Source organism: Denticeps clupeoides, chromosome 9 (assembly GCF_900700375.1).
Source record: "Denticeps clupeoides chromosome 9, fDenClu1.1, whole genome shotgun sequence".
Classification (NCBI taxonomy): domain Eukaryota; kingdom Metazoa; phylum Chordata; class Actinopteri; order Clupeiformes; family Denticipitidae; genus Denticeps; species Denticeps clupeoides.
The window spans coordinates 1,506,325-1,526,776 of record NC_041715.1 but is presented as its reverse complement, the minus strand read 5'-3'; the positions used below and the strand labels follow the sequence as shown (position 1 = coordinate 1,526,776).

Sequence of the window (20,452 nt, the reverse complement as noted above, 5' to 3'; positions counted from 1 at the left end):
TTTGTTTGGTTGTGTGTGTAATAGTGGACGTCCTGCTCTCCACACCCTTGTCATGTTTCTTAGACCCCTGGATTTAGGAACGTGACATCCTCACACAGCAGAACACACACAGGACCTCAAACACACACACACATTTACATTTACAGCATTTACCAGACGTCCTTATCCAGACCGTCTTACAATCAGTAGTGACAGGGAAAGTCCCCCCCCTGGAGACACTCAGGGTTAAGTGTCTTGCTCAGAAGAAATATTCTGGCATGTTCATATCTAGTGGCCGGGTTTGTATTTTAAAATGGTGTTTTTATCTAAATAACTAGGCTTGAATATGGTAGAATATCGTATTGTAAATTCTCACTGTTTGACCCTGAGAGGCGTCATTTCCAAAGCAGCAGATGTTCCCAGAAGGATCCAGTCCAGTCCAGTTTTCCACAGTTTTGTGTTATAAATGTTTTATTTTTCATGGCTGCCACTGATCATTAAGGGTGATGGGCTGAATTCAGAGGACACATTTCTTTGTGTCACCATGTGCTGTGCTGCTTTGTATCACGATGACAAAAAATAAAACACTTTCTCTTGTGTTGTTACGTTTCTTGTCCTTGGGTAGTACGATTGAGGGGACGGACTTGGTTATTGGTGACTCCGCCCACACCACCATGTGACGTCTACAAGATGTATTTGAGGACGCCTCTTACACACAGACACACCCTTGTGCTCACTAGAGGTGTGAATCTTCACTGACTTCACGATTTGATTCGATTACGGTTATCAATGCACTGATATCGATGCATCACGATACACCCCATAAATGTTCTACATTGTCACATTATGATACAAGAGTTCAGGTCTCGTACAGCTGTGTGGAGGCTTTGGTTTGCTACATTGAGCAGCGTTCAGTCCACGCTCAACTTGTAGCGGTCGTATATACTGGTAGTTCTCCTTTAAATGAACACGCCACTATGCTGTGGGCGGAGTTAGTCGTCTGCCCCGGTCCTGATGCAGATCGAGTCTCCACCAAGGAGAGGGACCGAGCAGACTGGTCCAAGCTCCTGTGGTCCCTTTATTATTTCATTTTGTATTACATGAAAGCAGTAACGTTTTGTACGTGTAATGTTCCCGTCTCGTGTACCAGTGGTTACCAACATTTACCCGGGCGTGGCAGGACTGAGGTGGCTGAGACGTGTCCACCCATCCTTACTGCCTGTGGTCTCCCAGTTAGGAGGTTGGAGATCCACTGACAGAGAGATGATCTGAGTCCCAGGTGCTCCAGCTTGGTGGTGAGTGTGGAAGGGATTATCATGTTAAATGTTGAACTGTAGTGGATGAAAAGCATTTTAACATAATTTCCCTTCCGAGTGTCCAGGTGGGTGAGTGCTGTGTGGAGGAGATGGGAGATGGAAGATGGTGCGTTGGTGATGTTTTTAGATAGAGAACCGCGGTCAGGTCAGAGTTTGGATACTAGAGTTTATATAGTTTGGAGATACTTTGGAGAGTTTAGAAAGAGAGCGAGAGAGAGATAGTTTGAGGAGTTACGAGAATGAGGAGAGGAGGATGAGTAAGAGGATGGAGGCAGCTAGGAATTAAAAGGAATGTTATTTCTGAATAAAAATTAATAACATCTCCCCTGTTCTCCTGTGTATGCTCAGTTATAATCACCGCAAGCACAGGTCTCCCCCACAGAGACGCTCATATGCATATTCAACACCACTCGTGCCCTTCTAACCCCGCCCCCTAAACCCAGAGTCACTATAAAAAATCAAACATCAATAAACACACATACATTTACTTCCCTTGAGATATAGAACTTCACACCAATAAAATAATCCACTAACACAACTCTGGAGAGTCGAGGTTTACAGGTTACGCTACATTTCCAGGGTGTCAGATTTCAGTTTTACTTCATGGCTCACCGGTTATTTCACATCACCTGCCCTCTGTCAACTTTACATATGTGAGAGGATCAAAGATCATATAAGTCAAAATCAGGCTCCAAATATAATGTAATTTAATTATTTTGGAAATTACATGAATAATATTCAAGAGAGTTCACTAAAGGTATATGTAACTCTAGAAATAACCCCCAGTCTATAAAGCTGCTCCCCATCAAACCACAATACAAATAAAATAAAACCTGTAGAAAACTCACTATGCAGAAGAGCTAGAAATTCATGGATATTATTGGTACAAAATGGGAGCCATTACTGGATCTAATCAATTCGTATATAAGCACTGGCTATGTCCATAAATTACAGTTACAAATCCTATAATAAAAAGCCTGATCTTGACACCAGTGAATGTGGGGGGTGTCAACTGCAGGGTCAGTTAAAGCCCATTGAGACATACTGTACACGGTTTTGGGCTAAATAAGAAATAAATGTTGCTGTTGTTGTTCATAATGAGTTGTGCTGTTCTGCCTCGGGTGTCAGTAGCGTTATGTAGTGTTGTAGGTGTAGTGCTCCTAGCCCAGCCAGGGATACGCTCCCTGGGTTCCCTCTGAACCTCAGTATTTATCTTGTAAAACTATTGTTATATATTTTCTCCTACCTCTTACCAATAAGGAAAACCACTAAATACACAAATTAACACACCACAAGTATTCTAACACACACAAAGAATTTACTAAATATATTTACATATTACATTAATGATTAGAACATGAACAATTAGATAAAATAATATTTCACTCAACACATATATAACAACTCAAAAGTAAAAGTCCTCGAACACTCAATAACTCAAAAAGTCAATAGTTGAACTAACCCGGGTCCCCACACTACTCGCTGCAGGCCTGAGTCGCTGCTCGGGTGCGTGGTAGCCGAAACAGAAAATGGCGGCTTCACTCTCGTAGAGCAATAAACCAAAAATATACCAGGTACCTCCTTACTCCGTCATCCGCTGAACAGCATGAAGGAGCCTTCTCAGGATCGGTCCTGGTGTCCAGCAGAGCTCGCTCGGTCCGGGCCTCCGCGTCTTCCCTTCCGTGACCCGGTTTCGCGATCGTAATCGAACTCTAAATCCCTCTATTGTAATGGGTCACTGTCCGTTTCCCACTAGCGCTATCTGTTCTGATGGTTATAAATACATGTGTTATGTATCTTATTATCTCGGCTCGCAGGTCACTTTACTGCACCTCGCGTCCGTCCTCCATCCTTCTCCTCTCCTTCTCTCCCGGTCTCCCCAACCAATCACCCCCCCTCACACACAGTAGGCAGGTAGTACACACATTACCGAAAGGAAACACTTTACATATATAAAAAGTTAATTAAATGCAAATACAACAATTATTCCTCCATACAATAAATAAACAATAAATAAAACACCTTATCCAGGCATTTATCAGTTCTATAAAATAAAATCAAATATCAACAGGGCTACACAATTATGACTATTTGACTTTGTGAGATGATTTAATATTAATACGAGTTCCTCTAGCCTGTCTATGGTCCTGCATTGGCTAGAAATGGTGATAGGTGTAAAGAGTGGTTCGGTCATCTGCTTCACCGTGCGGAGAGCGGCAGATCAGACGGTCGTATCTGGAATTTCTCCCCTTATGAGGTCATAAGGGGAAAGGTTACCCACCCCCTTTCCCACCCCTGTCCTAAAAAGTCCTTCCACAGACCGTCATGCCTTGAAAATGTGCAAAGAATTGCAGTTGTTCAATTATTAGCACAATTGGGTAAATACTTTTTTTTTTTAAATGGCAACAAGACTTCCTGTGCCAAACAGGAAGTTTTCAAGATGTAATTTCCTTGAATGCCCCTCAACTTCTATAGGCTGTTCTCCTCCTTGTTCCGCCTCTCTCTTCCTCATTTACATTTAAAGCTACAGACACAGAAATGTCGCGTCCTGGGACGCTGTAATTTCAGAAACAGACTTCACATACAGTATTTGGGGACACTAAGACCGATATAGAAGCAAAAGTTTAATAATAGGTGACCTGTCACTGAATAATGGACATTGGTTCCACATTTGATTTAGGCTGTCCTAATTCCTTCACATTATTTCAAACCAAACATATTAAAATAGTTCCGCTGCATTTGATTGTAAGTTCCTCTGTATAAGGGCGTCTGATAAAAGCCAAAAATGTAACCTGTTTATGTCGGTTCCACCCGGTGCGAATGGGACTGTGACACATCGAACTGAATTTCTGTCAAGTCCTGTCACGTCGGAGTCTGATATACGGAAGAAGATGGACGGCAAAGGGACAAGGGAAAGAACAGTTTATTGCCGTTCAGGTATTTTATTCAACATTTGTAAACTCCATGTTATGTTACAGTACAAACTAATATTCTGTAAACTGGAAGTAAGCTGCAGTGCTGCAGATTTTGATCGTGAGGATTACAGATGGAATAAAACGAGTTACAGTCAAGATTCTTCTCAACAGTGAAAGTAAAAGTTAAACCAGCAGGTCTGGTCTTTGGAAAAGAAAATGGCTTCAAAATCTTTCTCAGAAGAGGATCTCTCCTGTCCTGTGTGCTATGAAATCTTCAAGGATCCTCTCGTCCTGTCCTGTAGCCACAGCGTCTGTAAAGTTTGTCTACAGAAGTTCTGGGAGAGTAAAGAATCTCGAGAATGTCCAGTCTGTAGGAGAAGGAGCTCAAAACAAGAACCTCCACTTAATCTTGTTTTAAAGAACCTGTGTGAGTCCTTCTCAGTAGAAAAGATCCAGAGATCTTCAGCAGGATCTGAGGTTCTCTGCAGTCAACACGGTGAGAAACTCAAACTCTTCTGTCTGGAGGATCAGCAGCTTGTGTGTTTGGTGTGTCGGGATTCAGCCAAACACAGAAACCACAGATTCCAGCCTGTAGATGAAGCAGCAGTGGAATTTAAGGTATCATCAAAAATTATAGTTATGGTCGGTATAATCAGTCAAACTTTTGTCTTCATGAACCTGTTTAAATATATGATCAATTTTTAATATTATTTTAAAAATATAATAATATTTTCTAGCAACACACTTTTAAAACAAACCCAATACTGAGCTGAAGGTTTCAGGTCTGTTACATGATGAATCTTCCTGATTTTTTTCAGGAGAATCTGAAGATGAAACTGAAGCCCCTACAGGAGACGCTGAAGATCTTTAAAGACGTTAAACTTACCTGGAATCAAACAGCAGAGAAGATTCAAGTAAAATAATAAAATACAACATTACAAACACTGAATATCAATAATACTGTACAGCTACAATTTAGCAATAAGAACAAAGACTGTAAACAGAATATTAACAATATCAACGTTAATCACACACAGATCCAGACCCAACACACAGAGAGGAGGATTAAGGAGGAGTTTCAGAAGCTTCACCAGTTTCTACGAGATGAAGAAGCAGCCAGGATAGCAGCACTGAGGGAGGAAGAGGAGCAGAAGAGTCAGATGATGAAGGAGAAGATGGAGAAGATGAGTAGAGAGATATCATCTCTTTCAGACACAATCAGAGCCGTAGAAGAGGAGATGGGAGCTGAAGACGTCTCATTCCTGCAGGTATCAAGACTGTTCTTGCTCTACCAGGATTTTTATAGATTTTATTAATAATAACTGGCATATTCCTGTTTCTCAGAACTACAGAACCACCATTACAAGGTAACTGACAGGCTTCTCTATCATCTCTGTGGTTCTGAACCCAAACCCACAGCAGCTCTGACTCCTGAATGTTGTTCCAGAACCCAGTGCAGACTGGAGCATCCAGAGAGGCTTTCAGGAGCCCTGATCCATGTGGAGAAACACCTGGAGAACCTGAAGTTCACAGTCTGGGAGAAGATGAAAGATATTATTCACTATAGTGAGTCTCTCACACACACGTACATGTAATAATAATTAGAATAATGAATTTGTGATGATATCATAGAAACTGCAGCAAAGTTTACAGTCTGAGAAAGATGCTGGAGATTGTTTACTATAGTGAGTTATCATAAACAGAAACATGTATTAATAAATAACAATATTTGTGTTTATTCAGTCATATCAATCCTAACTTCTGAATATAAAATATCAGACCTGCATCTTCTCTACCAAACCTCATGTGTGTGTTTTTCTCTCTTCAGCTCCTGTGACTCTGAATCCCATCACTGCTCATCCACGACTCGTCCTGTCTGAAGATCTGACCAGTGTGAGATACAGTGATGAGAAACAGAAGTTTCCTGATGATCCAGAGAGATTTAATAACATCACGTCTGTTCTGGGCTCTGAGGGCTTCAACTCAGGGACTCACTGCTGGGATGTTGATGTCGGGGGAAATACACGCTGGGTACTGGGTGTCATGACAGAATCTGCAGAGAGGAAGGGAGCAGTTTACAGCAGGAGTGGAATCTGGTATATGTGTTATTATGATGGTAAATATGGAGCAGGTTCTACACCGAAGCCAGATTCTCTCCTCAGTGTTAACAGGAAGCTGCAGAAGATCAGAGTGACGCTGGACTGGGACGGAGGAAAGTTGTCGTTCTCTGATGCTGTTAATAACACACATCTACACACTCACACACACACTTTCACTGAGAGAGTCTTTCCGCACTTTTATACTGTCTGTGAATTCTCTCCTCTGAGGATCTTACCAGTGAAGGTTCATGTATCAGTAGAACAGCAGAGCTGAAGATGATGCTGCATCAGTTTCTGGGTTTTAAACATCACAGAAACGAGTCCCAGAGTCTGATGCTTGTTTCTCTCATTTTTGTCAGTCTATAAAACTCATATTTGGGGGGGTTTTGATGGTGATGATGATGATGATGGTATTAGTGTTGAATCGGAGCTGATCCTCTGTTACGTCCCTGGACGTACAGTCCCACGTGTCCTGTGTGTCTGGCTGTGTTTTTGTGTCCTGTCTCTTTTAGGTGGACTTTGTGGGAGGGGTTGAACCTACCACCTACCATCCGCCTATTGGTCTCCTCCATCTATATAAAGAGACTTCAGATGGTGTTCTGAAGGTCCCCAGGGTCTGCTAGGCCCTTACTATTTTGGGAGGTCCCCAGGGTCCATGGAGATCTGCAAGGAGCTCTTTTGGGGATCTCATTTGTGTGTCGTGTTGCTTTGTGTGATAGACCCTTTGTTGTTAGCCTGTGTTAGCCTGTTAGCTTTGTGTGCCCTTTTCGTTAACTTTTGTGCGTGTTTGAGTTGTCCCCGCTGGACCGTCCCTTCCTTTAGGCTGTACTGATGTACACTTTCTCTTGTGTGTTGTTACGTTTCTTGTCCTTGGGTAGTACGATTGAGGGGACAGACTTGGTTATTGGTGACTCCGCCCACACCACCATGTGACGTCTACAAGATGTATTTAAGGACGCCTCTTACACACAGACACGCCCTAGTGCTCACTAGAGGTGTGAACCTTCACTGGCCGCACGATTTGATTCAATTACGGTTATCAATGCACTGATATCGATGCATCACGATACACCCCATAAATGTTCTACATTGTCACATTATGCTACAAGAGTTCAGGTCTTGTACAGCTGTGTGGAGGCTTTGGTTTGCTACATTGAGCAGCGTTCAGTCCACGCTCAACTTGTAGCGGTCGTATATACTGGTAGTTCTCCTTTAAATGAACACGCCACTATGCTGTGGGCGGAGTTAGTCGTCTGCCCCGGTTCTGATACAGATCGAGTCTCCACCAAGGAGAGGGACCGAGCAGACTGGTCCAAGCTCCTGTGGTCCCTTTATTATTTCATTTTGTATTACGTGAAAGCAGTAACGTTTTATACGTGTAATGTTCCCGTCTCGTTTACCAGTGGATACCAACATTTACCCGGGCGTGGCAGGACTGAGGTGGCTGAGACGTGTCCACCCATCCTTACTGCCTGTGGTCTCCCAGTTAGGAGGTTGGAGATCCACTGACAGAGAGATGATCTGAGTCCCTGTTACGCTTACAGTAAAGCAGTTTCAACATTTAAGGACAAAATGTCTCGGCTTTTGCAGTCATTAATCTAAACTGTCTTTGACAAAAAAAGATCACTGAAAATGTTGTCCATCCTTTAAAACGTGTTTAGAACAAGTGTTACCAACTTGTCAGAATAAAATGGTTATTGGTTTGCATTATTATTTATTCAGAAGGTTGCCGGTTCGAATCCCGAGCCGCCAAGGTGGCACTGAGCAAAGCACCGTCACCACTCACTGCTCCCCACTGCTCACTCAGGGTGATGGTTAAAAATGTGTCATTGTGTCACCATGTGCTGTGCCTCATAATGACAATAATTTCACTTTCACTTCATAGAAGTGATTATATGCAACTAATTCCCACGTTGCATTCAGTTCCTCTCAGTTCCAATATCTGGTCTGTTAAGACATAACCTGCAGTGAAAATCCCTACACTCATGAGATCATGGGACATCATGGGACAAAGTGCAACTATTCCCATTCAGAAATGGAGGTTGGTTGGAAAGGAATGAGCCCTGCAAATCTTGCTATTCTACTTGTGCTTCTGATTCTGCCTTGTTTTTTGGTGTCGCCAATGTTTGTGTTTAATTCGGTTTAATAAAAATCCTTATTTTTATTATTTCACAAAAAGTGAATCTAAGGAATATGAGGGGCCGTTTAGGAAATATCTAGACTTTTGTTACACAAACACATTCACATATGAAATTGAAAAGCATGCATTTATACTACTGAAAACTCGCACACACACATATGAAATATTCACACAGATACATGTGAAAAGGTCTCTTATGTGACATAAGAGGTGTGGGTGGTAGTAGTCTAGAGGGTAACACACTCGCCTATGAACCAGAAGATCTACTGATTGTAACTACTGATTGTAAGTCGCTCTGGATAAGGGCGTCTGATAAATGCTGTAAATGTAAATGTAAATGTAAGATCCAGGTTCAAACCCCACTTACTACCATTGTGTCATTGAGCAAGACACTTAACCCTGAGTGTCTCCAGGGGGGGACTGTCCCTGTCACTACTGATTGTAAGTAGCTCTGGATAAGGGCGTCCGGTAAATACTGTAAATGTAACAAACAAAAATAAAATGGTGTGTTAAACGCCCGATTTTATTAATCGTAGAATCGGATAAAGAAAAACTAAACAAGAAAAGCATTCATTTCCAACCCTTTATTCAAAAACAGAACCAAAATCTTTAGAAAGTGCACAAACATGTTGCTCCTTGAGCTGTTATAATAATAATAAAATAAAATAAAAATGGACTAACACAAAAAACATACACATGTGTGCTTTACATCTGCCAAATATACTTTTTTTTTTTTTTTTTAAATAAAGTGCCACCTGAGCTGCCAGAACGATAAATAATTTATAAAAAAAATAAAGAACAATACAAATCAGAAAATTTAAGAGGATTTGTTTGAATGTCAGAACTCTACACTACACGGCAGACGCACACACTCGCAGACGCACACACTCACAAACTCTCACACTGACACACACACACACACACACACACACTGCAAAAAATGCTTTTCTAACTTAGTAGTTTTGTCCTGATTTCAGTCCAAATATCTAAAAAATCTTAAATCAAGATACATTTACTAGACACATGAAATAGCATAAGAAATTATGTCTTGTTTTCTGATAAAACATCTCAAAATTAAATGATTGTTTGTTTAAAACAAGCAAAATTATCTGCCAATGGGGTACGAAAACTAATATTAATGAGATATAATCTCAAACAGAAGTTTTAAGCATCACTTAATTTTCCCATTTTTCTTGTCTAGTAATCTTGATTTAAGATTTTTTAGATATTTGGACTGGAAACGAGACAAAATTACTAGGTAAGAAAAAGCTTTTTATCCCGTGTAGCTATTAATGACAACAGATTGAAAAAAGAATGGTCCAAAAAAGACTAGTGAATAAAAACACGTCTTTAGTCTTTTAATGCAAAGTAACTATAGCACCCCTGCTTTACTACTGTTATTAACGCGCTAACGCTAACTTGTCATGCTTGTCAAGCTGGATGACGGGTAAACATTTACATTTACAGCATTTATCAGACGCCCTTATCCAGAGCGACAATCAGTAGTTACAGGGACAGTCCCCCTGGAGCAACTTAGGGTTAAGTGTCTTGCTCAGGGACACAGTAGGTGAGTCGTCCACGCAGAGACGCAGAGAACAGTCCGAACATCCCCCCCTCCACACCTGTAGGTGGCGCTGTACATCCCTGTCTAGTTCTCCTCCGCGGCGAGTTAAACACCAGCACCAGGGACATTACGTTCCTCACTTCAAAACGGAACAAAAGTAGGATTCTGTAGCGACCTACCCTGCTGCTGAACTCCCTTCTTCCTCCTCAAACACTCCACCATGTATCTGTCCTCTACCTCAGCTCGTTTCTTTTTTTTTGTTTTTTTTTGGCGCCGCGCTGTCTATGAGGCGGCAAATTCAGCTAGTGTTGGAAAAAGTATATAAGTTATCATGCAATCACCCTTTTTGTATTACATCTGTATTTGGAATGTTAACCTCTGGCAAACACCAGCTATATTAAACATTAGCCAACATCTGTATTTGTAATGATAACATCATAACATCATTAGCTGCTTGGAAGAGAAACCGTGGAACAAGAGAAGGGTTGCAAAATAAGTTCGCCGGGGCGAGGTGACCGAGACCTGGCGGGATCTGGGAAAACAGCGAACGGAGAACTTGCAGATGGAAAAAGAAGGAGACCACCAAACATGAGATAAACAACAGTGAAGTTCTACGAATTTCTATGTTCGGGACAAACCCATCTGACGTCTGAATGTACCACCCAGTATTGAATAAAAGGAGGAGGCACGTCAGAAACCACAGAGCTGTTGGAGGCATGCTGTAATGTGCGTCTCTGATTGCTCTCCTTGCAAGTAAAACGGACTCAATTGCTTCGTGTCTTTCTTCTCCAGTTATTTAATAAGTGTTAGAACGAGGTATAACTCTGACAGCTAGCATCTGTGCGCGAGAGAGACCGAGTGTGTTCACTCCGCTCCGCGCTCAAATAAAGTTTTTTTTTAATAATCAAACATCTTCGCGTCGCGCGACACAACGCATCGATTAGGAAATTTGTAGCCAACTCTTTTAGTAATCGATTTTTATCGATTCAATCGATTCGTTGTTGCAGCCCTACATTTGACTATATCCGGAAGGCGGTTCTGTGGATTCTAGTGTGGCGACCCGATTCAAAGCGGTAGTGGTATTTTGTGCATGCGCAGTCCAAACTGTCACATTTCACTGTGTGCACCGTGTGCTGTGCTGCTGTGTATCACACTGACATTCACTTCACTTTATATGGGCCTTTAACACAGTTTAAGTTTAATTTTTGTTTGTTACATAAGAGTATCCTGTATCTGTGTCATGTTTCATATGTGTGTGTTTCATATGTGTTTGTCAAAAGTCTGTAATATTTCCTAAACGGCCCCTCATAGAAAACTGCTACACATACTTGTTGAATAATGAAGAATTATTAATTTAATATTGTAGGATGTGTTTTGTAAATTAGTTGTTAAAGACGACGAATACCTGTGAGATGCCTATATGTTGAGTCTTCACCTGGTTTGTGCAGTTCTACCTCAGGCCACTAGGTGTCAGTAGAGCTATGACGACAGAGGAAAAATTAAGATGTAACGTGAGTCACTCTGTCTTAATAAAAAAAAGAATAACACATACAATATGACCGAAGATATAAAAGGTTCTTTATTTTGAAAAAAGAAAACAAGACAATTAATACATTTTGAATATAGTGGAAAGACAAAAATAAATATAAAATTAATACATAAGCAGGGTAAGCAGTTACCTGGTGACAGCTAGTGAAAGTGACGTGATTGTCATTGTAAAACACTGCAGCACAGCACACTGTGACACGGTGAAACGTGTCCTCTGTACTTAACCGTCACCCTTGGTGACAGTGGACACCATGACAGGCGCCCGGGGAGCAGTGTGTGGACGGGACCTTCATCAAGGGGACCTCAGTGGCACCTTGTCGTCTTAGGATTCGAACCGCTTCCTTAAACACTAGGCCACCACTGCCCACTGCCCCCCAGCTACAGTATATTTTATACATGTGTGTGTGTTTGTGTGTGTGTGTTTAGGAGAACTGTGGTCATATATATAAATTATTCCATCTTGGGGGGAATAATTTGGGGGAGGGAAGCGCAGAGGCGGGACATACTGGGGACAAGGATTTATTCACAAACAAAACCAGGCTTGGTGGCCGTAAACAGAGCAAATAGGGAAAAACACAAACTTGCCCGCAGGCGTGTGGCGATTGCCAGAATTCAAAATACACACATACATAAACTACCAGGTTCACACCAGAGTTCACCAAATAGTTCACGGAAATGCCGTCCCTGCAAAGGGGCGGAGTCAGAGGCTTTTAACAGCTGTCAGAATTGACCCCAGCTGGCAACCTCACCTGGAGCCGATCCTGACAGTACTACAGTACCCTGGACTTTTATTCGCTGTTCGTGAGACGGTCCAAGAGTCCCTGGGATTTAGTCCTGCAGGCTTACAGTCCCTAACTAAAGTCTTGTCCCTTTCGTACAAATTGATCTCAAGTGCCGCTGAAATATATTTCTAATCAAGATTTTTTTTTTTTTACAAGAAATGGCTCATTTTATTCCCAACAGCTTTTGTAATAAAGTTTCAGTGCAAAACGAAACTGTCAAAAAGTTTTCTAATATTCAGATCTTGGTAAAGCTCATTGAGTCTATTTTTGCAAAGACATAAGTGTTGTCGCCATATGAGCTTCAATTGTGACTAATAATGGATCAATTACACTTCTCAGGTGTATAAAAAGAACCCCAGAACCCCACTAGACCTTCACATCAACTGCAACTAGACCTCTGAAAATTTGCCTCAGATTCACCCTGAGACTAAAGTGTTCATTATAAAGAGGCTGAAGACCAGATCCACTGCTGATGTGTCAGACAGCTTCAATGTGTCTCAGCGTCGAAAAAAAAGATTTGAAGAGACTGGGGACGTTTTTGACAAGCTAGACAACTGCTCGAGAGGACCGTTTGTTGGCTCAAAAATCTAACGCCAGCCCATTTTCCACAGCAGCAGAGCTCCACGATACCTGGTCACCTGTGTCAACCAGAACAGTTTGTCGGATTCTGTCTCCAAATGGCCTCCATGGTGGAATCAGTGCCCAGAAGCCTCCACTAAACAAAAGACAATTGAGAAACCGTTTAACAGTCATTTGCATTTAATGTTCTTTGAATCCAGTTTACTGTTTTTTACGCCATCTAGTGGTGAATTACAGACGGAACAATTATTGTGGGTTGAGGTTCCGGCCGACCCTTTTTTATATATGCACCCATGCCGTCACACACGTTGTTGCAGATTGGCGCCACAGAAGAAAGGAGAAATAAAAGGTTAAAAGACAGAGGAAATAAGAAAAGTAATGTTGAGAGGAAACTACAGCCATAAGAAATGATTTAGCCTCTCATGGATGTCAGCTCACCAGGTTTTTTTACTAAAATATTTTATTTGTGATTAATGCATTGTTTCAAATGTATGAGGAAATGTGCAAGAACTTGTGTTAATGCAAGGTCTTCCTTGGTTTTCTTTGTGAGCAGATCTCACGGGTTGTTAAGACCAGAATAAACCCCGTTTTTGACTCTATCTCGTGCCTCCGTCATTCTGTGAGGGTGCTACAGTGAGAACTCCTGCTCTGCATGGAGGAGGAGAAGACGGTGCCCACAACAAGCAGCAGCCTCGTCGTCATCTGGAAGAGTAGCGGCAGCAGAATCATCGGACACGGTGTTGTACAGCTTCTAGGCTGCAAAAATCAAGGTGCCCTCCAAAATTAGTGTTGTGTCAGTCAAGGGACTTAAAAGAATAGTTTTCATAAAAAGGGAGGAATTAATAAGCCTGTTCATTCCTAAAAGGAAATAAGGACTGGAATATTTTTCACCTTTATGGACCTTTCTGCTGCTGTTAAGTGACTGATGCTTATAAGGTTTCATTGTTGATGTTTATGATGATAAGCCACATATTGTGTTTACCGTGAGCGTTAGTGATATTCATACACAATATTATTGTTTTGGTTAAGGTGACTAGTAGTCAGGGCTTTAAGTTTAGATCCTTCTTTGTAAAAGAAAAAAAAAACAGCTTCCTACTTTACAGAGTTAAATTTGCATTAAACATAAAGTAATATTAATAAAAACAAAATGGCAGAGTTTGAGACTAATTCAAAGACCAGCATGGGAAGCAAAGAACAACTTCCTGCAGATGAGCAACTCCAGGGAGTTGAAGCCACAGCTGATGGCATGTCTACTACCTCACAGAAAGGAAAAGGGCCACGAACTACACGATGAGCACGCAAAGAAGGCTGCATATTGTTTCAGTGTGCGCTATGAGAAGTGGAAAGCGGTCACTAAGGATGCCAAAGGAGCTATAAATGATGAATGTCCATCAAGAATACATCTCTGAAGTCATGAAGGCTTTCAAGGAGGTGAACGCTGCTTATGTTGAGCTAAGACGAATTGACTCTCCAGGTAATGAAACAAGACGGAAGATGTATACGTGTGAACCTGTGACAAAGACAATCACTGAAGGTGCAGTAAGGGGCCTAAGCAAGGCAAAGGGTCAAAGGGATGAAGAACAGTGGATGAAGACTGAGTCAGTAGTCTCAGACAGGACAAGTGTTAAGTCAAATTACACAAGGCTTTCTACTTGTTCAAAGGTGCTCTCTAGACAATCTAGCAGGCACTCAGACGCTCTGGATAAGGGCGTCTGCCAAATGCCGTAAATGTAAATGTATGTAAATGTAAAAGCATTTTAACATAATTTCCCTTCCGAGTGTCCAGGTGGGTGAGTGCTGTGTGGAGGAGATGGGAGATGGTATTTACTGTACAGCGGTTTGGATGGTAGGCAAACTGTAGTGGGTCGAGTGTGTCCGGTAATGAAGAAATGATGAAGTCTCTGACCAGCCGTTCAAAGACCTTCATCACTACTGAGGTGAGGGCTACAGGACAGTAGTCGTTGAGGGAGGCAGGATGGGGAACAATTATGGATTCCTTGAAACATGTGGGGATCACCGACTGAGATAAAGAGAGGTTGAATATTTCTGTGAATACAGGTGCTAGTTTGGTGCTAGCTTATGACAATTATGACAATTTGACTTTTTAAGATGATTTAACATTAGAACGAGTTCCTCTAGCCTGTCTATAGTACTGCAGTGGCTAGAAATGGTGATAGGTGTAAAGAGTGCTTCGGTCATCTGCGGAGAGATCAGATGGTCGTATCTGGAATTTCTCCCCTTATGAGGTCATAAGGAGAAAGGTTACCCACGCCCTTTCCCACACGTCCCCTAAAAAGTCCTTCCACTGACCATCATGCCTTGAAAATGTGCAAAGAATTGCAGTTGTTTGATGATGGGATGTAAAAATTAGCAAAAATTTTAAGTTCAACCATGTGAGACTCTGAAGAACCATTGGGTTAATACATTTTTCTGGAAAAATAGCGACACAACTTCCTGTTCGTGGCAAACAGGAAGTGTTGATGATGTAATTTCCTCTCAACATCTATAGGCTGCTCTCCTCCTCGTCCCGCCTCTCTCCTCTTCATTTGCATTTAAAGCTACAGACACAGAAATGTCGTGTCCTGGGAAATCTCATTGTGAGACTGTTTAAAGTGGCTGTAATTTCGGAAAAAGACTTCACATACAGTATTTGGGGACACTGAGACTGATATAAAAGAAAAAGTTTAATAATAGGTGACCTGTCACTGAATAATGGACATTGGTTCCACATGATTCATATGATTTAGGCTGTCCTAATTCCTTCACATTATTTCAAACCGAACATATTAAAATAGTTCCGCTGCATTTGATTGTAAGTTTCTCTGTATAAGGGCGTCTGATAAAAGCTATAAATGTAAACTGTTTATGTCGGTTCCGGTGTGACTGGGACCAGAATCTGTCTGTGACACATCGAGCTGAATTCCTGTCCAGTCCAGTCCAGGTATCCAGTCCACAAATTCATTCATTTTCAATCTACTGCTCATAACTCATATTTTTGGGCTGCATGTTCTTTTTATACAAACAGAAGCTCCCAGCCAATCAGTGAACATGAACAATACTGACCAATCACAAGCTTTATAGAACAAAGCTCCTCCCTCTGTTCGCTTTACCAGAAGAAGGAAGTGAAGACGATCCTGCCGTTCAGGTATTTTATTCAACATTTGTAAACTCCATGTTATGTTACAGTACAAACTAATATTCTGTAAACTGGAAGTAAGCTGCAGTGCTGCAGATTTTGATCGTGAGGATTATAGATGGAATAAAATGAGTTACAGTTAAGATTCTTCTCAAAGTGAAAGTAAAAGTTAAACCAGCAGGTCTGGTCTTTGGAAAAGAAAATGGCTTCAAAATCTTTCTCAGAAGAGGATCTCTCCTGTCCTGTGTGCTGTGAAATCTTCAAGGATCCTCTCATCCTGTCCTGTAGCCACAGCATCTGTAAAGTTTGTCTGCAGAAGTTCTGGGAGAGTAAAGGATCTCGAGAATGTCCAGTCTGTAGGAGAAGCAGCTCAAAAGAACTTCCTCCTGTTAATCTTGCTTTAAAGAACCTGTGTGAGTCCTTCTCAGTAGAAAAGATCCAGAGATCTTCAGCAGGATCTGAGGTTCTCTGCAGTCAACACGGTGAGAAACTGAAACTCTTCTGTCTGGAGGATCAGCAGCTTGTGTGTTTTGTGTGTCGGGATTCAGCCAAACACAGAAACCACAGATTCCAGCCTGTAGATGAAGCAGCAGTGGAATTTAAGGTATCATCAAAAAATTATACAGTTATGGTCGGTATAATCAGTCAAACTTTTGTCTTCATCAACCTGTTTAAATATATGATCATTTTTTAATATTATTTTTTAAAATATAATAATTTTTTTCTAGCAACACACTTTTAAAACAAACCCAATACTGAGCTGAAGGTTTCAGGTCTGTTACATGATGAATCTTCCTGATTTAATTTTCAGGAGAATCTGAAGATGAAACTGAAGCCCCTACAGGAGACGCTGAAGATCTTTAAAGATGTTAAACTTACCTGGAATCAAACAGCAGAGAAGATTCAAGTAAAATAATAAAATACAACATTACAAACACTGAATATAAATAATACTGTACAGCTACAATTTAGCAATAAGAACAAAGACTGTAAACAGAATATTAACAATATCAACGTTAATCACACACAGATCCAGACCCAACACACAGAGAGGAGGATTAAGGAGGAGTTTCAGAAGCTTCACCAGTTTCTACACGATGAAGAAGCAGCCAGGATAGCAGCACTGAGGGAGGAAGAGGAGCAGAAGAGTCAGATGATGACGGAGAAGATGGAGAAGATGAGTAGAGAGATATCATCTCTTTCAGACACAGTCAGAGCCATAGAAGAGGAGATGGGAGCTGAAGACGTCTCATTCCTGCAGGTACCAAGACTGTTCTTGCTCTACCAGGATTTTTATAGATTTTATTAATAATAACTGGCATATTCCTGTTTCTCAGAACTACAGAACCACCATTACAAGGTAACTGACAGGCTTCTCTATCATCTCTGTGGTTCTGAACTCAAACCCACAGCAGCTCTGACTCCTGAATGTTATTCCAGAACCCAGTGCAGACTGGAGCATCCAGAGAGGCTTTCAGGAGCCCTGATCCATGTGGAGAAACACCTGGAGAACCTGAAGTTCACAATCTGGGAGAAGATGAAGAAGATTATTCACAGTGAGTCAATAATGAATTTGTGAGGATAGCATAGAAACTGCAGCAAAGTTTACAGTATGAGAAAGATGCTGGAGATTGTTTACTATAGTGAGTTATCATAAACAGAAACATGTATTAATAAATAACAATATTTGTGTTTATTCAGTCATATCAATCCTAACTTCTGAATATAAAATATCAGACCTGCATCTTCTCTACAAAACCTCATGTGTGTGTTTTTCTCTCTTCAGCTCCTGTGACTCTGAATCCCATCACTGCTCACCCACGACTCGTCCTGTCTGAAGATCTGACCAGTGTGAGATTCAGTGATGAGAGACAGAAGCTTCCTGATAATCCAGAGAGATTTGATCTGTATGCAGCTGTTCTGGGATCTGAGGGCTTCAACTCAGGGACTCACTGCTGGGATGTTGATGTCGGGGGAAATAAATGCTGGGCACTGGGTGTCATGACAGAATCTGCAGAGAGGAAGGGAGCAGTTTACAGGAGGAGTGGAATCTGGTTTATGGGTTATTATGCTGGTAAATATAGAGCAGGTTCTACACCGAATCCAGCGACTCTCCTCAGTTTTAACAGGAAGCTGCAGAAGATCAGAGTGACGCTGGACTGGGACGGAGGAAAGTTGTTGTTCTCTGATGCTGTTAATAACACACATCTACACACTCACACACACACTTTCACTGAGAGAGTCTTTCCTTTCTTTTCTACTGCCTGTGAACTCTCTCCTCTGAGGATCTTACCAGTGAAGGTTCATGTATCAGTAGAATATCAGAGCTGAAGATGATGCTGCATCAGTTTCTGGGTTTTAAACATCACAGAAACGAGTCCCGGAGTCTGATGCTTGTTTCTCTCATTTTTTCCACAATTAATTGTCAGTCTATAAAACTCATATTTGGGTGTTTTTTATGATGATGATGATGATGATGATGATGATAATGATGATGGTATTAGGGTTGAATAGGAGCTGATCCTCACACACACATTTACATTTACAGCATTTACCAAATGCCCTTATCCAGAGCGCCTTACAATCAGTAGTGACAGGGACAGTCCCCCCCTGGAGACACTCAGGGTTAAGTGTCTTGCTCAGAAGAAATATTCTGGCATGTTCATATTTAGTGGCCGGGTTTGTATTTTAAAATCGTGTTTTTATCTAAATAACTAGGCTTGAATATGGTAGAATATCGTATTGTAAATTCTCACTGTTTGACCCTGAGAGGCGTCATTTCCAAAGCAGTAGATGTTCCCAGAAGGATCCAGTCCAGTCCAGTTTTCCACAGTTTTGTGTTATAAATGTTTTATTTTTCATGGCTGCCACTGATCATTAAGGGTGATGGGCTCAATTCAGAGGACACATTTCTTTGTGACACCATGTGCTGTGCTGCTTTGTATCACAATGACAAAATAAAACACTTTCTCTTGTGTGTTGTTACGTTTCTTGTCCTTGGGTAGTACGATTGAGGGGACGGACTTGGTTATTGGTGACTCCGCCCACACCACCATGTATTTAAGGACACCTCTTACACACAGACACGCCCTAGTGCTCACTAGAGGTGTGAACCTTCACTGGCCGCACAATTTGATTCGATTACGGTTATCAATGCCCTGATATCGATGCATCACGATACATCCCATAAATGTTCTACATTGTCACATTATGCTCCAAGAGTTCAGGTCTCGTACAGCTGTGTGGAGGCTTTGGTTTGCTACATTGAGCAGCGTTCAGTCCACGCTCAACTTGTAGCGGTCGTATATACTGGTAGTTCTCCTTTAAATGAACACGCCACTATGCTGTGGGCGGAGTTAGTCGTCTGCCGCGGTCCTGATGCAGATCGAGTCTCCACCAAGGAGAAGAACCGAGCAGACTGGTCCAAGCTCCTGTGGTCCCTTTATTATTTCATTTTGTATTACATGAAAGCAGTAACGTTTTGTACGTGTAATGTTCCCGTCTCGTGTACCAGTGGATACCAACATTTACCCGGGCGTGGCAGGACTGAGGTGGCTGAGACGTGTCCACCCATCCTTACTGCCTGTGGTCTCCCAGTTAGGAGGTTGGAGATCCACTGACAGAGAGATGATCTGAGTCCCAGGTGCTCCAGCTTGGTGGTGAGTGTGGAAGGGATTATCGTGTTAAATGCTGAACTGTAGTGGATGAAAAGCATTTTAACATCATTTCCCTTCCGAGTGTCCAGGTGGGTGAGTGCTGTGTGGAGGAGATGGGAGATGGAAGATGGTGCGTTGGTGATGTTTTTAGATAGAGAACCGCGGTAGTAGTATTAATAATATACTTCATGTCAAAAATGATTGATGGCATATCTGTATGAGGAAAAAGCGCGTGATTTATGACCATCTACATTCTCCCCTTCTCCACTGGACACAGGACACTGTGTGCGTAATTTATGGCCTCCTAGCCTTTTTCCCCTTCTGCCTTCTCCATCGGACCCCAGCGCGTAATTTATGACCTCCTTCTTTCCTTCCCCCTTCGGACATCTGTTATGTAAGACAAAGTATGCTCCCGCGATGTCCATTCTTACATAAACACTTAGACAGGTTTTAAAAACAGATGTCTTACCACTTGTTTACAAACTATGGCTGTTGTGGGGGTGTTATAAGCCAGCATACCATTACCTCTTTCTCGCAAACACTGAATCACGTGTGACCTTACAAATCTCACACACCCTTAGAACGTTCTTTTAAAACAGAAACCTTATTTAAATGATATATGTTTTAAAAAACTGATTCTGGTTAAAGAAAAACTATTTGTCTTCAAACAAAAGTTAATTTCATACCCCTACTGCTAAAATAAATGAAACCGTTTTATGATTTCCCTGACCCACACAC

At 41.6% G+C, this 20,452-nt stretch overlaps 2 protein-coding genes across 4 annotated transcripts; both read left to right on the top strand.

The window, feature by feature from the left end:
- Positions 1-4,197: 4,197 nt before the first annotated feature.
- Positions 4,198-18,973, top strand: LOC114797415 (zinc-binding protein A33-like). Of its 3 annotated transcripts, none has more exons than XM_028992370.1 (7): positions 4,198-4,232; positions 16,068-16,662; positions 16,870-16,965; positions 17,089-17,319; positions 17,396-17,418; positions 17,499-17,614; positions 17,845-18,389. In XM_028992370.1, exons 2-7 carry the CDS (start codon positions 16,261-16,263, stop codon positions 18,387-18,389), a joined length of 1,413 nt encoding a protein of 470 aa, XP_028848203.1. In that variant the 5' UTR covers positions 4,198-4,232; positions 16,068-16,260. The 3 variants fall into 3 exon arrangements, with proteins under 3 accessions (XP_028848203.1, XP_028848205.1, XP_028848204.1); XM_028992372.1 differs by lacking the exon at positions 4,198-4,232 and adding an exon at positions 16,051-16,067 and having other exon boundaries at positions 16,237-16,662; XM_028992371.1 differs by lacking the exon at positions 4,198-4,232 and having other exon boundaries at positions 16,261-16,662; positions 17,845-18,973.
- LOC114797452 (zinc-binding protein A33-like) lies at positions 5,489-6,997 on the top strand (the record flags this gene model as incomplete). Its single annotated transcript, XM_028992427.1, has 3 exons — positions 5,489-5,577; positions 5,658-5,776; positions 6,039-6,997. Coding segments are annotated over 3 exons (753 nt in total), but the record flags the coding sequence as incomplete, so codon positions are not given.
- Positions 18,974-20,452: the final 1,479 nt, after the last annotated feature.